The sequence below is a fragment of the Pelophylax lessonae genome (genome assembly GCF_965119305.1).
Source record: "Pelophylax lessonae genome assembly, chromosome: 1".
Lineage (NCBI taxonomy): Eukaryota > Metazoa > Chordata > Amphibia > Anura > Ranidae > Pelophylax > Pelophylax lessonae.
Window position 1 is genome coordinate 557,349,285 of NC_138768.1, and position 17,488 is coordinate 557,366,772.

The 17,488-nt window shown below is 45.6% G+C and overlaps 1 protein-coding gene across 1 annotated transcript in view; it reads left to right on the forward strand.

Moving 5' to 3' along the window:
• The first annotated feature begins 1,756 nt into the window (after positions 1-1,756).
• Positions 1,757-17,488, forward strand: part of LOC309544813 (uncharacterized protein) — a 39,810-nt gene continuing 24,078 nt past the window's right edge. Inside the window, exons 1-4 of the mRNA XM_082243792.1 lie at positions 1,757-1,829; positions 9,973-10,125; positions 14,660-14,765; positions 14,862-14,973. Coding sequence (XP_082099918.1) covers positions 1,777-1,829; positions 9,973-10,125; positions 14,660-14,765; positions 14,862-14,973 — 424 coding nt within the window. The 5' untranslated portion in view covers positions 1,757-1,776. The remainder of the gene's footprint in view (positions 1,830-9,972; positions 10,126-14,659; positions 14,766-14,861; positions 14,974-17,488) is intronic.

Genomic DNA, 17,488 nt, shown 5'->3' on the forward strand with positions numbered 1-17,488 from the left:
AGGGCGACCAGTCCGATTCCCAGCTCCGTAAAATCCATCTTCATCCGAAGATCCGACTAAACTAAAGCTGACAAAATAAACAGCTAGTAAAGCAAAGAAAAAAATGACAATCTTGCAAATAAAAATCATAAAAAAAGATTAGAAAGCTGAGACTGTAGCCCCAGCACAGGGAAGCCTGACTACTCCTAACGCTAGGCAGAAGACAAACTGAGTTGGGATGGCTTATTGCAGGGGGGTATTGACCAGTGGGACAGCCCCCATGGGTGTGTCTATGTTAAATGCTTTTGTTTTTAACAAGTCTTATGCCTAGCTACTCCTGTGGAGAGGAAGTCAATACCCATTGGTGAAGACTGTATGAGTGGGCGGTGACTGTCGGAGGACGTAAGAGAAATGCTAATTTGCATATTTTACAAAAACGCAAGAATTTGTTTGGGGTGGGCTTGCTGCATGAACACAGAGACATGTGTTCCTAAATAAGAGGCACACAGGATCCCTGTGGTCATTACTGACAGAACAACGGTTTGCTGTGTTTACAACGGCAGACTGCTGTTCTCTTCACAGGGAGCGATCGCGGGGGCACGGCGGACATCGCGGCCACTGGACCCACTGACGAATGGGCATGCGCGCCGCCGCAAAAGGCACGTGTAGTTTCACGGGACAGAGCCGACCTGCGGTGGGTGGTCATTAAAGCGGAGTTCCGGGCACAGAAACCATTTTTCAACAAACATACCCACGGGACAGTCAGGGCTAGTACATTCCACAATGGCTATCCTCTGATCTGTCCCGGTTCGCACTTACCTTTTAGAAGAAATACTCACTTATAAAATTTCTTCCACAGCGTTGCCATCTCTCTTGTGGGCAGCTGAAGCCGGCGCGATCCTCTTCGGCGTCTTCTTCCGCGTCTTCTTCTCCCAGAATGCACCTGCACCGGCCCCTCTCGTCACTTCCGCTGCGGCGCCGCATTCCTCCACAGCTTCTGGGCATGCCCAGAAGCTGTTCAGCAGGGGAATGCGGCGTCGCCCCGGAAGTGACGTGCAGGGCCGGTGCCGTCGCATTGATTCCTGGGAGCGATGACGTTCAGCTCCCAGGAATCAGTGCAAGCCAGGAAGTGATGGCGGAGCCGCGGCGCAGAGGGAGGAAGTGAAGACTAGGTGAGTATCTTCGATCTTCAATTACAATGTGAGTAAATAAAAAAAAAAAACCTAACTATCCAATTCCTTTTCAGGTGAAGGGGAACAAGCGGACGGGCACAAAAAAAAATATTGATTTTGTGCCCGGAACTCCGCTTTAAGTGGTTAAACTCCCTTAGTGCCTTATGTGCATTATATTATATTTATTTTTGTGTCATTTATATGTCTCCTGGTTTATAGAGATGAGGTGGCAGCCCTAGACAGAAGTGGTTAAATAGAATTCACAGCAAGCCCAGGGAGCTATGGGAACCTATCCCATAGCATAGTGTATGAGTGCAGCCAGCAGCAGCAGTCCCTGTCATGAGACACACGTCTTCCTGTCACCACTGCTGTGTGCGACAAGACAGAAGAGCGGGGCCAGAGGCGGGGCCACGAGCGCTGGCAGTGTACACCGAGCTTCGGGGGGCGGGCACAGGGGTGTGTGAGGGCGGAGTCCCGGTGGAAGCTATTGATCAGTGGCTGGCGAGGGAAGTTTGAATGGCGGGGCCTGTGTTGTATACAATGGTGAATAAGAACGTACGGTGATGGAGCCGGCCGGTTATCGTATCATTAGCCCATTGTGAGGTGTCCTCGCTGTGAATGGAGGATGGCGGCTCTGGCTCGGAAGCTGTGTGAAGCGGTGGAGAATGAAGACGCTCAGTAAGTCCACCGTACATTGTGACTAGCGCTGCCTGACTTTACCATAGACCCTAAGCCGAGCTTTCTAGCATGTCACCAGTGCGTGTTTGTTTATGGCATGACATGTCCGGACGTGTTTACAGCAGTGTGTGCTTCTATGGAAGGGAAACCAAAATAGGAAAAGGGGAGGAATGTATCCAAACTAGAGGAGCTGTCCTCGGCAACCAATCAGCTTCACTCTTTCATTTTTGAAAAGGTAACTTAGCGAGCTGAAGACGGAAGCTGATTGGGTACTTTGCACAGCTGTTGACTTTCAGTCAATTCTCCTGTTTGTTATTTTCTAGTTGTATTTGCTGGTGTGTGCTCTTTACTGTATTCAGTGGCCATGGCTGGTAAAGTACTCTGACAGCAGATTTAAGATACATTGTAATGCATTATGTTTATAGTTATGTAAAAATGTTTATAAACATTTGCTGGAGGCCCTTTTTTTTTTTTTTTTTTTTTTTTTTTTTTTTTTTTTTTACAGCTGTGAGTGAGCAGAGAACAGCCCTGTAAGGCTCCATTCACATATAGGCGTCTCGGATTGCGGACAGAATTTCCGCAATTCCGAACCATTGCAAGTAGCGGGATGCCCGTGCAATTCCCGTGACTTGCCATAGCACCTCAAATGCAGCGCGATTTTGCTGCGATGGTTGCCCGACTAATCGCTGTAAAATCTGCAAACACAATCGCGGGACGCCTGTTGCCCCAAAAAGTACAAGACCTTCTTTGGGACGACAGGTGTCCGTGATTCTCTTTGCATGATTTTACTGTGATTCGTCGGACGACAATCGCGCTACATTTGAGGTGTCATTGCAAGGCACGGGAATCACACGGGCGTCCTGGCAATGGTTCGGGATCGCGTGCAGAATCACAGCAATTCTGCCCGTGATCCGAGACGCCTATATGTGAATGGAACCTAAAGCCCTGTACACACGTAGCGATCGTCGGCCGAACGATGGGCTGTCGTGTCTGTTGAAAACTGCAAAAGACTGCACACAAATTTTGTCGGCCAACAACAGCCGACTGCAGAAGTGATGTCATGTGATGGTTAACTTTCCGTGTGTTTTTTCTTCTCTGAGCATGCCCAGTCTTGCTAATCTGCTGTCTGTCGGCCGAAATCTGTACTGACTGGCGAACAATCGGCCGTTCTGGTGACGGCCAACCAATATTTTAAAGTCTGCACGACAGATTCTGTTCGGCCGAAAATGCGCTGTCGGAAGCATCATACTAACAAGCCTACAATCGGCCGACCGGTCGGCAGCCGAATATTTACGGCCGACAATCGGTACGTGTGTACGGGGCTTTAGAATCAAGGACATGCAGTTTTAAGATTGTGAGGGGGGGGGGATTGATTTTCTTATCGATTTTAATTGTGCAGCTCTACTCGTATGTCTATTTTCCAAAGACAACCTCTGTATATGACACTGAGCACGTGCACTCAACTTCTTTGGTCGACCATGACGAGGTTTGTTCTGAGTGGAACCTGTCTGGTTCAACAGCTGTATAGCCTTGGTCACCGTGCTGCAGCTCAGTTTCAGGGTCTTGGCAATCTTCCTATAGCTTAGGTTGTCTTTATGTAGAGCAACAATTCTTTTTTTCAGATCCTCAGAGAGTTCTTTGCCATGAGGTGCCATGCTGAACTTCCAGTGACCAGTATAAGAGAGTGAGAGCGATAACACCAAATTTAGCACACCCACTCCCAATTCACACCTGAGTCCTTGTAACACTAACGAGTCACATGAAACCAGGGAGGGAAAATGGCTAAATGGGTCGAATTTGGACATTTTCACTTAGGGGTGTACTTACTTTTGTTGCCAGCAGTTTAGACGTTAATGGCTGTGTGTTGTTATTTTGAGGGGACAGCACATTTACACTGTTAGACAAACTGTACACTCACTACTTTATATAGTAGCAAAGTGTAATTTCTTCAGTGTTGTCACATGAAAAGATATAATAAAATATTTACAAAAATATGAGGGGTGTACTCACTTCTGTGAGATACTGTATGCCTGTAATAGTCTAACTGCCGGTTCACACTACCGCAACTTGTCAGGTGACTTGGTTGCCTGACAAGTCGTGCTCCATTCTGTGCTATGGGAACCATTCTAGTCGGAGCGACTTGCATTGACTTCCATTATGTGAAGTCCGTGCAAGTTGCGCCGAAGTCACGGTGCACGGCGACTTCACTAGTCGCCCCCGAAGTCGTGTCGCCATAGTATGAACCGACTCTTAATGTGCATGGACACATAAAGGCCCGTACACACGCACCGATTGTCGGCCGAACGATCGGCCGTCTTTTGTCCAGTGTTGTTGTGTTGGTTGAAATGTACTCTAGACTGCACACGAATTTTGTCGGCCAACAACAACCAACTTCAGAAGTGATGTCATGTTCTGGTTTACTTTCCGTGTGTTTTTTCTTCTCTGAGCATGCCCAGTCTTGCTCATCTGACTTTTGTCGGCCGAAACCTGTACTGACTGACGAACAATCGGCCGTTCTGGTGACGGCCAACAAAAATTTTATAGCATGCAGACCAGATTTTGTTCGGCCGAAAAGTCGGAGTCGGTTGTTGGAAGCATCATACTAACAAGCTGACAATCGGCCGATCGGATGTTGGCCAAACATTTACGGCCGACAATCGGTACGCGTGTACGGGGCTTGAGAGAACATTAGGATGCTTCTACAGGCAGAACACAAAACTCCTGTAGAAACATCGATTTCTAAGCCAATGTGCATGAAGCCTAAAGCTGGATACACACTATCTTTTGTGGTTAGATTTCCTTCAGATTTACCTTTTCTATGTAGTGCAAGGGCCTGCCAGATTGCATACAAATTGAAAGTGTTTAGGTTTGATCTCATATTATATGGTTTTGGTAAGTCTAAAGGATAAAAGGCCCGTACACACGTACCGATTGTCGGCCGTAAATATTCGGCCGATTGTAGGCTTGTTAGTATGATGCTGCCGACAGCGCACTTTCGGCCGAAAAGAATCTGATGTGCATGCTTTAAAATTTTTGTAGGCCAACACCAGAACGGCCGATTGTTTGCCAGTCAGAACAGAATTTGGCCGACAATCAGCAGATTTGCAAGACTGGACATGCTCAGAAAAGACAAAACACACGGAAAGTTAACCATCACATGACATCACTTCTGCAGTCGGCTGCTGTTGGCCGACAAAATTCATGTGCAGTCTTTTGCAGTTTTCAACAGACACCGACAGCCCTGGACAAAAGACGGCCGATCGTTCGGCCGACGTTCGGTACGTGTGTACGGGGCTTTAGGCTCCGTTCACATGTAGGTGTTGCTATTTTTATAGGCATTTTTCGGGTGTTTTTTCTGGTGTTCAGGTAACGTTTTTGCAGTGTTCTGCTGGCATTTTGAGTTGACAAGTGACCAATGAAAAACAGTAAAATGCCTGTAATCTGCCAAATAGAAGCTCATGTACTTTTTTTGAATGACGGGCATCTTGTTTATGGCGACAGAACGCTCCAATGTGAACAGGGGCCATTGAAATGAATGGAATTTGTCTTGATGGGCGTTTTTAGAGCTGCGGCTTAGAGCAGAAAATCGCCCAAAAACAAGATGTGAATGGAGCTTAAATGTACTCTGAGCTGTGCATGCACGGCTCAGTGTGCACAACAGCTGACAGGCAAGGGGTGCATTTATGACAGAAAAGACCAATAGGCTCTCTTCTGTCATAGGAGACCAATAGGCTCTCTTTTGTCATAAAAAAAACCCTACCTGTCATCAATTTTTCAAAAATAGTTTCAGTTCAACCACTGCATAATCTTCAGACGTCTTAAAGCGGAGTTCTACCCTGGGAACGTTTTTTTAAAAAATAAAAATACCCCCGGGACAGTCAGGGCTAGTGCATTCCACAATATCTAGCCTCTGATCTGTCCTGGGTTGCACTTACCTTTTAGGAGAAATACTTACCTTGAAAATGTATTGTCCAGCGCTGCCATCTCAGGTGTGGGCAGCTTGAAGCCAGCGCGATCCTCTTCTGTGTCCTCTTTGGTCCCATGATGCACTGCACCGGCCCCGCCGTCACTTCCGGTGCCGCAGCGTCATCCCTGCACAGCTTCTGGGCATGCCCAGAAGCTGTTTAGCAAGGTATGACGGCGCCTGCACCGGAACTGACGTCGGGGCCGGTGCAGGCGCATTGATTCCTGGGAGCGATGACGTTCAGCTCCCAGGAATCATTGCAAAGCGGAAGTGACGACTCGCCGTGGCCACCAAGGGGAGGAAGAGGAAGTAAGGTAAGTATATTATCTTCTAAACAAGGTAAGTAAAAAAAAAAAAAAAGATAAAAATTGCGATTATCCATTTGTTTTTCAGGTGACCCGGAGCGAGAAGATGGAGGTAAGTATAAATTTAGGGTGGAACTCCACTTTAAGAAGTCCTGGACTAAAGCCTCGTACACACGATCAGATTATCGGTCTGTTCTCATCTGATCCGCTGGACGGATGGAAAATGGGGTTTCCATCTGTTCAGATTTGACAGATCGGATGCCAGCGGACATGTCTCCGCTGACATCCGATGCCCTATAGAGATACATGGGGCATCTGTTCAGATCCGCCAAAAAAACTGACAGGCAGATCTGAACGGTCCGCCTGTGTGAAAGGGCCCTTAGACACAGGCAATCTGCATCCAAGGCCAATCACTTGCATGTGATCACAATTGGGTCTGGTTCACACCCATGCAGGTTGCAGTCCCAGGTGCATTTTGCATTTTTTATTACATGTTTTTGATCAACTGAAGTCTGTGGAACCAAAAGCCAGAAAAAAAGCCCCCGACCCTTTCTATAAAATGCACAGATGTGAACATGACCCATTGGAAACCATGTTAAATGGACTGTAGTGTGTTTCTGCAAAGCTTAAAATGCACTAAAAAATGCATAGGGGTGAACCAGGCCTTAGTTGCCAGAGCCAGCAGCCTCCGGTTGCTTGCATTTGGGCTGCCTCACATAGCTAATTGCCAGGAACCCCCACTTGGGGTTCTCGTATGTAATCGGTGTCAGGCACATTTGCAATTGTGATTGCACCCTCAATGTGTTTAAGCTTATGGTTACAGTCATGAGCTTGGCATTATTTTTTACAGGTGGCAATCAGCTGTACAGTAAAAGTGTTCCAGGCAGCTCTACAGCTCCCTGCTTCCTTTTTACAGTAGTCATGAGAGACTACATCCAGACAAATAAATACATTTGCACAGTGAGCCCTGGTTCACATTGGTGTGATTTTGTCAGTTCAAAATCACATGACCAGTTGCACCCCATTGCCGGCAATGGGACTATTCTAATTGTGGCTCCTGCACTACTTTTCTGGGATTTCATTGCGACTTGTATAGACTTCTGGTAAATGACATCGCAAGCCGCAATGAAATCAGAGGGGAAAAGCCTCGCTCCTCTCCCTCTTCTCTCGGCGGGGCTGGCATTACTAGTGTGGGCACCCAGCTGTGACCGCTTGTGGCTTCACAGCCAGGTGTGCACTACGAATGTGCGAGTCGCGCTGTGCATCCTGAATGGCTGGGCAATCTTCTGGAACCTCTGACATGTTCCAGAAGATTGCAGGGAGGGAGGGGGATAGGAGAACTTCAGCTCGGAGCACCGTGGCACTCTGAGTGGAAGTGGGGGCTAGGTACCTGTCAAAACTAGGTAACCGCCCCCCCCCCCCCCAAAAAAAATGACATGCCAAAGCTTTCTCAAGCACCCCAGGTCACCTAAAATCCAGTGCATTCTGATATGTAGATGCAAACTAGGAACAGGAATGTTGATGGTTGGATTGCCTCTTCTGCTTTTGGCTGTTTGTTTTTGAACATGATGGAGGGCTTGGTTGGTGGAGGGGGACCTATTGTAGTCTTTCCTTCTCTGTCATTTATTGCATATCGGTGTACAGTGGCTTTTAAAGATCCCTGGGCACTTGGCTAGGCTTTGGTAGGTGTTTACAGATTCCTGCCAAAACCTTACCAAGTGCCCGGACCGGGATCTCTGAAAGCCAGCGTACTCTCATATACCATAAAATTACTGAAATTTGTTATTCCTGGTGCTATTGTTGCTTTATCACTTTTTTGTTTTACATTAACCTTGACACATCTCTACATGGTGGTCTGTGGCCCCTGCATTATTTCTGGCTGGCCTTAACCAGAACACCCTACCCATGACTTCCTGTGTTAATCGGATATCCACAAAATACCTTTATTACCGTATGTATTTTTTCTGCAAGAAGTGCTGTGAAAAGGCAGAGTTGGGTACATTTTCTGACTTTGACCTAGTAGCAGTGTTTCCAGTATACGGTGTGTCCACAAACTGATTTCAGCATTTAGTTTCTTGTAGGACCCTAGAACTACTAAAGATGTGGGCTGCAATTAATAAACTTCAGTGAAGTTGCTGAAATAACTGTTGGGTACATAGATGGTGGTCTAAATACTGGATGTACCTCAGACACTGCAAATGCTTGAAGATGATGGAGTACAGACAATGTGGATCTGAATTATTTCTGCCTAATGACAGCTGGTTGTCGAAGTTTGAGAAGGGTTAAACTGATTATTGCACATTGTTGCTTTAAAAATTTAGATAACCACAATATTTTATATTCCCTTTTAAAGCAAAACAAGTCATACAAGAACCATCTTGTATTATAGATCTTGTGGCAATTTTACCTTAAGGCCCCTTTCACCCCGCCCGAAAGAGTCCGTTCTGCTCAGCGCAGAATCGATCCACTGATCCCCGCTGAGCAAGTGGATGGCAGCTCCGTCTGCGCTCTGTGTGCAAAGACGGAGCTGTCAGATCCCCACTGTCCTCTATGGGGAGATCGGATGAGAATGGACTGCCTGTCCGTTCTCATCTGATCCCATCCGATCCGATCCTCCAGACGGATGGAAAATAGGGTTTCCATCAGTCCGGATTTCACAGACAGGATCGAATCAGATTGCAGCGGGTGTTAGCGGAGATGTCTCCGCTGACATCCGCTGCCCCATAGGGATGCATGGAGCATCCGATCAGATCCGCCTGAAAAACTGACAGTCTGATCGGATCGCCCGTGTGAAAGGGGCCTAAGTGTTTGTTTCGCAGTGCTTATGGGGCAAGTTAATAGTTCAAACTATGGGGTTGATTTACTAAAACTGGAGAGTGAAAACTTTGGTGCCGCTGTGCATTGTAGCCAATCAGCTTTAAACTTCAGCTTGTTCAATAAAGCTTTAACAATAAAACATGCAAGCTGATTGGTTTCTCTGCAGAGCTGCACCAGCTGTTGCACTTTCCCATTTTAGTAAATCAGCCCCTATTTTATTGACTTCGCTGACTGCATGCTTGTTCCAGTCAGTGTCCAAATACAAAGTGATGCCTGGAACAGGGTGATGTCTCTGGAGCCAGCAACTTAAGTGCCGGTTCACATTTGCGTGATCACAGAGATCGCTTGTAATTCGGAGAACACTGCTCCTAAAATGACATGCGATCTCTGTGCAGTGCCAATTCAGCCATACAAACTGCAATCGCACTAAAACATGCACAGGACCCTCTTTTTGGTCCGCAGCAGAATCGGTTCACACTAGTGCGATCCGATTCTGTGTGAACTTTCAGATCGCACTGCGATATACAATCTGATCTGGGGGTGTCGTTAACTATTAATTGACACCCCCAGCGTATCGCATATGGCAGTGTGAACTGCCAGGGGTGCAGATGCGATGCAGGAATACGCTGTATATTCGCAGCGTTCCCGCATCGCACAAATGTGAACCGGCACTTAAAATCAGATTAGAAATGACAGATCGTTTTTACTTTTTTTTTTTTTTTTTTTAATGTTTTTTTAAACAAAGGTCACAGTATTTATTTGATCATTTAGGCTAGACTTGCACCTTGGCTTTTTGATACCCACTTTTCCATTGAAATAAATTAAAATAAACGTCAGTGCGCATTGAAATACATTTTAATGCACTTGACGTTTCACACTGAACATTGACATCGATTTTGATGTGTTTTCATTGATTTCAATTGAAAGCACAGCAGGGAATCAACCACAGGGATACGAAGCCAGCCTTAGCCAGATCTTTTTTTTTTTAAATAGGTTTTGAGTGTATTGCTTTTCTTGATAGAATATAAAATCATTCAGTGTTTTTATTTACTCCCAGGGAAGTTGAAAATCTTCTCAACTGTGGTGCTGATTCAAACTTGGTTCTACCCGATGGAATTGCAGCCATTCATCTAGCTTCAGGGAAGGAAAGTGAGAGTGCTCTGAGATGTCTGACAATGATTTTGCAGAAGGGTGGAGATCCCAATGTCAGGTAAGAAATACTTCTCATTATATTGCAAACTTGCCACATTGTATCTTGTCTTTATGACAGTTGCCTTTTGGAAGTTCACACCAAGCCTACTAATTGTAAACTCAGATTTATTCATTACCAGCAATAGATCCTTTACCACCTAAATTAATTCTTCGCTCTGCTTTTGGAAAAAATTAAGTCTGCAGATCCAAACCTTAAGTCCCGGTTCACACTACCGCGATTGGTCAACCTTACCAGTCGCGGTCCATTCTGTGCTACAGGAACCATTCTAATAGGAGCGACTCAAGTTGCTCCGACTTAGAAAATAGTTCCTGTACTACCTCGGGGCAACATCGGAGCGACTTGCATTGACTTCCATTATTTGAAGTCTGTGCAAGTCACGCCAAAGTCGCGGTGCACGCGACTTCACAGGTCGCCCCCGAAGTCGGATTGCCATAGTGTGAACCGACACTTACCTGTCCAAGGATCCAGCACCATCTGGGCCAGTTCTTTGCCAATCTTCAGGTCCCCAGCACCAGTATGTTTAGTGTGAGAAGCTGGCTGTGACTTCTTGCGGCTTCACAACTGGCTTTCCATTGTGCATGCGTGAGCCACGCTGTGCTGTGTGATGGCCCGCAGCCTGCTGGGACCTGTAACATGTCCCAGAAGACTTTCAGTGTAACCTCCTAGGTGCTCCAACTGGAAGTGGGAATTAGTACCTCCCCAAAAAAAGTTCCATAAGAAGACGAGGGGGGGGGGTGGAGTTATAAAGCAGAACTTTGCCTTTCCCCTGAAGTTCTGCTTTAAGTATGCCATACATCTACAAACAACAAAGGGGTAGATGCCTATTTCCACAGTGCAATTTGTAAATCGTACTGTATATCAGTCACAGTGTACAAAGCGGATTTGAAAGCTGCTCTGTCACTGTGTTGACCAATCACAACAATCACAAATGTAAATACTGTGGTGTTTACATTAGAGAGTTCCCTAACCATTTGCCGACCACCCCACGCAGATTACTGCGGCTGTGATTAGACACAGCGGGAGCCAGACCGCAGGAGGAGCGGGCTCGATCATCGCTGGCCTCCTGCGATCTTCAGAGAAACTGACAGGCGAGCCGTCTGCCTATGTAAACAAAGCAGGCGGCTCTTCTGTCAGACAGGCACAGTGAGATTGTGTTTCAGCTAAGCCGAAAAAACACTGATCTCTTTGTGCCTGTCAGAGCCCTCCCCCCACAGTTAGCAAGCACATGTAGGCTTACATTTAACACCTGTATTAACCCCTGCCCTGCCAGTGTCATTTAACAGTGCATATTATTTGGCACTGATTACTGTATTAATGTCACTGGTCCCCAAAAAGTGTCAAAAATGTCAGTTAGGGGTCCAATCTGTCCACCGCAATGTCGCAGTCCCGCTAAAAATAGCTGATCGCCACCATTTTTTTTTACCAAAAATACGTAACGGAATACAAATTGGCCTAAACTGATAAAAAAAAATGTGATATTAAAAAAAAAAAAAAAAAAATTATTGGCAATGTTTTATAGCAGAAAGTAAAAAATATATATATATATTTTTTTTTTTTTTCAAAATTGTCGCTCTTTTTTTTTTGGTAATAGCGCAAAATCTAAAAACCGCAGAGGTGATCAAATACCGCCAAAAGAAAGCTCTATTTGTGGGGAAAAAAGGACATCAATTGTATTTGGGCGCAGTGTCGCACGACTGCGCAATTGTTAGTTAAAGTAACGCAGTGCCAAATCGCAAAAAATGGGCTGGTCATTAAGGGGGGTAAAACCTTTCGGAGCTGAAGTGGTTAAAGTGGATGTAAACCCTCACATATACCCAGTGAAGTGAACAGCCTCAGATGATGCATAGAGATTAAACAAATCTTCCTACATAAGATTTACATGCATATCTGCTGTCTTCAGCTGTATGTATTCTTTAGAAAGTGCACATCGTGTTCGAGATGTTCTTTTCCTGTTCAGCACTGGCAGTGGATTCTTGGCATACAGCTAAGACTGCTAATTGGAGGAAAGGCACACACTCCCCTCCACATAGGCAGAGACTTGCAGAGCTGTGACAAGACAAGCTCTCTGCTAATCCTATTTATAGCAATTTCCCAGGACACAAATGTCAGCCTGGTTTTATCTTGGTTGAAGGAGAACTTGTCTGACCTTTATAATTCTGATAACCAAGCAATAAAACAGCAGAAATACATGGGACTTTAGAGCTTTGGAGAGAGATAAGAAAACACTACAGATATTTGTTCTTGGGTCAAATTTCATGAATTGGGTTTACATCCCCTTTAATAAAAGTTTCAGCACACCAAAAGATCAATTCATGTATTTTATCAACCTGAAAAATTTGGTATAAAGCCATACAAAAATATTATACTCATTTGTACAAAAAAGCACAAAGAACATAGCACCATAGGGAATTAAGCTAGAGAGCATAGACTTAAAGCGGTAGTATCCCGCTTTTTTCACTTTTAACTACAAGTAAGCCTATAATAAGGCTTACCTGTAGGTACAATTAATATCTCCTAAACCGGCACGGTTTAGGAGATATTTGCAGTGCATGCAGCCGCTCACGCGAGCGGCGGACCTTCAGCTTCCCTTGCCAGGAGCTTGCCGGAAAATCACTCCCGCGCGCATGTGTGGGAGTGACGTCATCGCGGCTCCGGCCAATCACAGCGCCGGATCCGCCGAATCCGGAAGAGACGCCGTGGGATCATGTCAGCACCCGCAGCGGTGTCCGGGGTCTGTGTCGGGGCTTCGTTCTAAGGTAAGTAATTCATAATGAGCTAGTATGCGATGCATACATGCCTTTGTCTTGCAGGGTTCGTTTGTTTTTGGTTTTTTTTCTGGGTTTACAACTGCTTTAAAGTGTAAGAGCCCATTCACCCTAGCACAACTTGTGAGGCGACTTGTGTAGCCCCAGGTCGCTTGACATAACAAAAGCAATTTTAATCAATCAGTGCCGTCTTAATTGGCACTACTGAAGTCGCTCCGACTTCAGAAAAGGGTCCTGTACTACTTTGAGGCGACCTGTGATCCGACTGTCCCATATACTTCAATGGGAGTCGCCTCCTTATCTTAATTGAAGCGACTTGTTATCAGACTTTCCAGGAAGAAGAAAGAGATTAGCCAGGCATTCCCCACAGACAAAGTCGCCTGTCTCTTCCAAGTCTCTTCCAAGTCTCTTCCAAGTCTCTTCAAGTCACGGGGCGACTTTCTGGTCGTGGTAGTGTGAACCGGCTCTAAGTGTTCACCCTTCGCAAAATTTTCCAAAAATCCCATATACAATTCCTTATCCCCTGAATAGTACATGCTGGTGCTCCTTCCTTCAAGTGCTGCACCTTCTCCTATTACTCATGCAGCTTTGAGGAGCTTTCTCTGCAAAAACTGCTGACACCTTTATCCCCCTCTGGTCTGCTGTTTTCAGGATGGGCTTGATGCTACATTTGTACACCCCCTAGTGGCCACTTCAGGACATTCAAACTGTGTATGCTCAGATCGCTCTCTCCTTCTCTAGCTGCAGTGGTTCAACTCTAGAGAAGGAGAGAGAGTGCGATGAGCGTGGGCACAATTTAAAGCAGAGTTTCAGTAGTTTCTGGGTTTATTAAAAGTCAACAGCTACAAAAAGTGTAGCTGCTGACTTTTAATAAACACACACTCCCCTGTCCCAGGAACCAGCGATTTGGCTGTCCGAACCGTCGGTTCCCCTCTATCTCCTCTCCCCGGCATCGGCATTACAAGTGTGGGCACCCGGCTGTGACAGCTTGCGGCCCAAAAAAAATATGACATGCCAAATGTGGCATAGGAGCGGGGGGTGGGAGTGCTTAAAGCAGAAATTCCCCTTTTGGGTGGAGCTCCGCTTTAAAGGATAAGTTAACCTTTAGGAGCATGTTACATGTTCCACACGATTTTTGCAAAAAAAAGTGCCTTTTTTATTAATTTTCAAAGTGAGCGTATCCTTTAAAAAGCCCAGAGAAGCTGCTAGGGGGTGTACAACTGTAACATCCTACAAAAAGCAGGATGAAGGGGGATTGAGGGGCCAGTGGTTTTTGTGGAGAGGCTCCCCCACAGCTGTATGTGTAACAGGAGCAGGTGCAGCATTTTAAAAAGGAGTGCCTCAAACAAGTATATTGAAATACAATCAACAGAATAAGTTACCAACAGCGGACTCCAGGTAGGCCCACCTTGAACTTGATATGGGGTTATGCTTTCCTGATATGGGGTTATGCTTTCCTGGGTGTGTATGTCCAAATGTGTTTGATTTTATCCATATAAAAGATGTATGTATTAATTTGGTTATCATAATTGATGACATGATGGTGAATAAACAGGCCCATAGCATAAAGTGTAAAAATTGCTCTAATCTCTAGTGGGCATATGGGTGTGAGAAGTAGTTCAAAATAAACAAAGGCTAATGAGAGATTTTATTTTATATGTCCAGGTGGTTATGTATCCAAATGATCCACCAATAAATAAGAAAACGCTAATTATTCTACCATGATGATCTACATGTTTTTTCAAACTATTCTTCTTCTGTTGCAGATCAATAGAGGAACTTACTCCAGTACATGTAGCTGCATCCTGGGGTTGTTGTAAGGCACTGATATTTTTGCTTCGAAAAGGCGGTGACCCCAATATTCAAGACCAGGTGTGCCTTCAAATCTCAATCCCCGTTTCCAATTCAATTGCAAAGTTTTTTTTTTTTTTTTTTTCTTTGTTTTGATAACTGTGTTTCATGTCATAGGATGGGAATACAGCACTTGATTTAGCTCTGATGGAAAAGAACAGGAGATGTGTTGTTGCTCTTCAGGAATATAATGAAAGAAATGAAGAAATCTGTCCTAACCGAATAAATGGTAAATTGTGTTAAGTGACCGTTTGTTTTTTTTGTTACTTGGACTATTGCAAATATCAGGCTGCCTCTAGGCATTTGATCAAGATTCTTTTTTTTTGAGGGATAGAGAGTATATTTTAAGAGCGTCTTGATAACTTATTGTATTTGAATTTCAAAAGTAATATAATGGCAAATTTCTTTCTAGGATTTTTATCAAGAATACTGTACATAAGTTTATTGCATAACAATATGAAAGCATCTCGCAGTCAAAAAATCTGGTAAAGGTAGTACTGATGGCATGGAAAATTGGCAGGCGGGTTACCTCAGTCGTCAGGTGTTGGACCAGGGGGAATGGTCCCTTCACCTGGATGTGTTTCATCAGATCTATCTGCGGTGGGGCACCCCCGAGGTGGCTCTGGCATCATGGCTCAACAGAAAGGTGCCAAGGTTTGTGGCTAGGTCGCAAGATCCTCTGGCAGACGCCGCAGATGCTCCGGTGGCTCCATGGAACCGGTACCATCTGATTTACGCCTTTCCTTCGTTCCAGCTTCTTCTGCAACTTCTACGCAGGGTTGAGCATGAAGGGATTCTGGTCTTCTGGTGGCTCTGGACTGGCCTCGCCGGTCTTGGTACACCGACCTGGTGCGACTTGTTGCCGATGTCCCCTGGAGGCTTCCTCTCAGGGACAATCTGTTGTCTCAAGGGCTGATCTCCTATCTTGTTTTACAGTCGCTGGCTTTGACGGCTTGGGTGTTGAGAGCCAGGTGTTGAAGGACAGGGACTGGTCCGGCTCGGTGATTCCAACCATGTTGAAGGCGAGGAAATCTACATCGTGAAAGCTTTATCATTGGATGTGGAAGGCGTACATTTCCTGGTATGAGGTTCGAGGAGTCCATCCTCATTCCTTTTCGGTGGCTCAGAATCTGGCCTTTCTTCAACGGGGTTGAATCAGAAACTGGCTTTGAGCACCGTGAAAGTCAAAGTGTCTGCCTTGACACCCATTGCTTCCCATTCATCAGGGTGTACAAACCTTCAGGGGGTTCATAATTTTACTTTGCCTGTAAGTTCCCCTCTGCCATCTTGGGATTTGTACCTGGTTCTGTCGGTTCTTCAAAAACCTCCCTTTGAAAACATACAGGAGATCCCTTTCCTTATGCTGTCTCAAAGGGTGTTTTTTTTTTTTTTTTTTTTTTTGCTGGCGATCACCTCTGCTCGCAGGGTGTCGGAGTTGGCGGCTTTGTCTTGTTCTCTATATCTGATGTATCTGATGGTTCACTGGGATAAGGTGGTCCTGCGACCACAGCCTTTCCTTCCAAGGGTTGTCTCTGATTTCTGTTTGAGAGCATTGCAATGCTGTCCTTGTGTCCCAGGCTGGCTCATCCCAGGGTATTTGCCTTGAATACTCTGGATGATGTTCAAGCTATTTGCCAGACACTGAGTCCCTTCGGGGGTCAGACTCTCTTTGTGATTACGGAAGGGGCTTCCTCTGAAACCATTTACATATGGATCAGACAGATGGTGACCCAGGCTTATTCGCTTACGGGTAGGGTTCCCCCCTTTCCATGTGATGGCATGCACGTTCTACTCGGGCACTTAGTGCTTCTTGGGCCTTCAGTGAAAGGAATAGTCCAGGCAGCAGTTGGGAATACTGTCCATAGTCAGAACAGACAGCGATTATTGTCAGCACAGCTCCTACTTCCGATCGCCACAGTGGATGCACGAGAAGTTCTCCCTTCCTCCCTGTCCGCAGCCTTCTGACACACATCACCGGTCCCAAAAGGCTACAGAACCATTCACAAAGCGCAGCCAGCTGTAAAGCTGCAGGGAGTCATAGGTACTGAAGACCAGTGAATAATCTGGCTTGGGTGAGGACAGTGCTGGATCCTTGGATAGGTAAGTGTCCTTTTTTTTTTTTTAAGTCAGCTACAGTATTTGTAGTTGCTGACTTTTAATATTTTGTTTCCAGGGTGAAGAACTAAAGGCAAAACATTTTTAGTTTTTGATCAAATTAGTGCCAGTTCACATTGCTGCAATGCGGGAACCCTGCGAATCCAATGCGGGTTCCCACATTGCACCCGACTCACAGGCAGTTCACATGCCATATGCAAACTGCTGAGAGTTTCAATACAAAGTTAATGACACCCCCAGGTTAGTTTGCATATAGCGGTGCAAACTGTCAATTTAGACAGGAATTGGATTGCATTGGTGTGAAAACCCATGCGATCCGATTCTGGTGCGGATCAAAAAAAAGGGTCCTGCATGAGTTTGGTCTGAATGCGATGTGAATTCAGCCATACAATTTGTATGGCTGAATTTGCATCACACAGACCTCGCATGTGATTTGCACAGCAGTGCGGTGCGAATCACATTTGATTTCTGACATCGCTATAGTGTGAACTGGCACTAAGGGAGGGTTATAATCTCTGTCAGATAGATAGATCCTATTGCAGAGATTTCCCTTCATTCCTGTCCCATGGCTAAACAGGAAGTGAGAGCAAATCCCTGCAAATTGAGGGAATTCCTTGGGGACCCCCAGG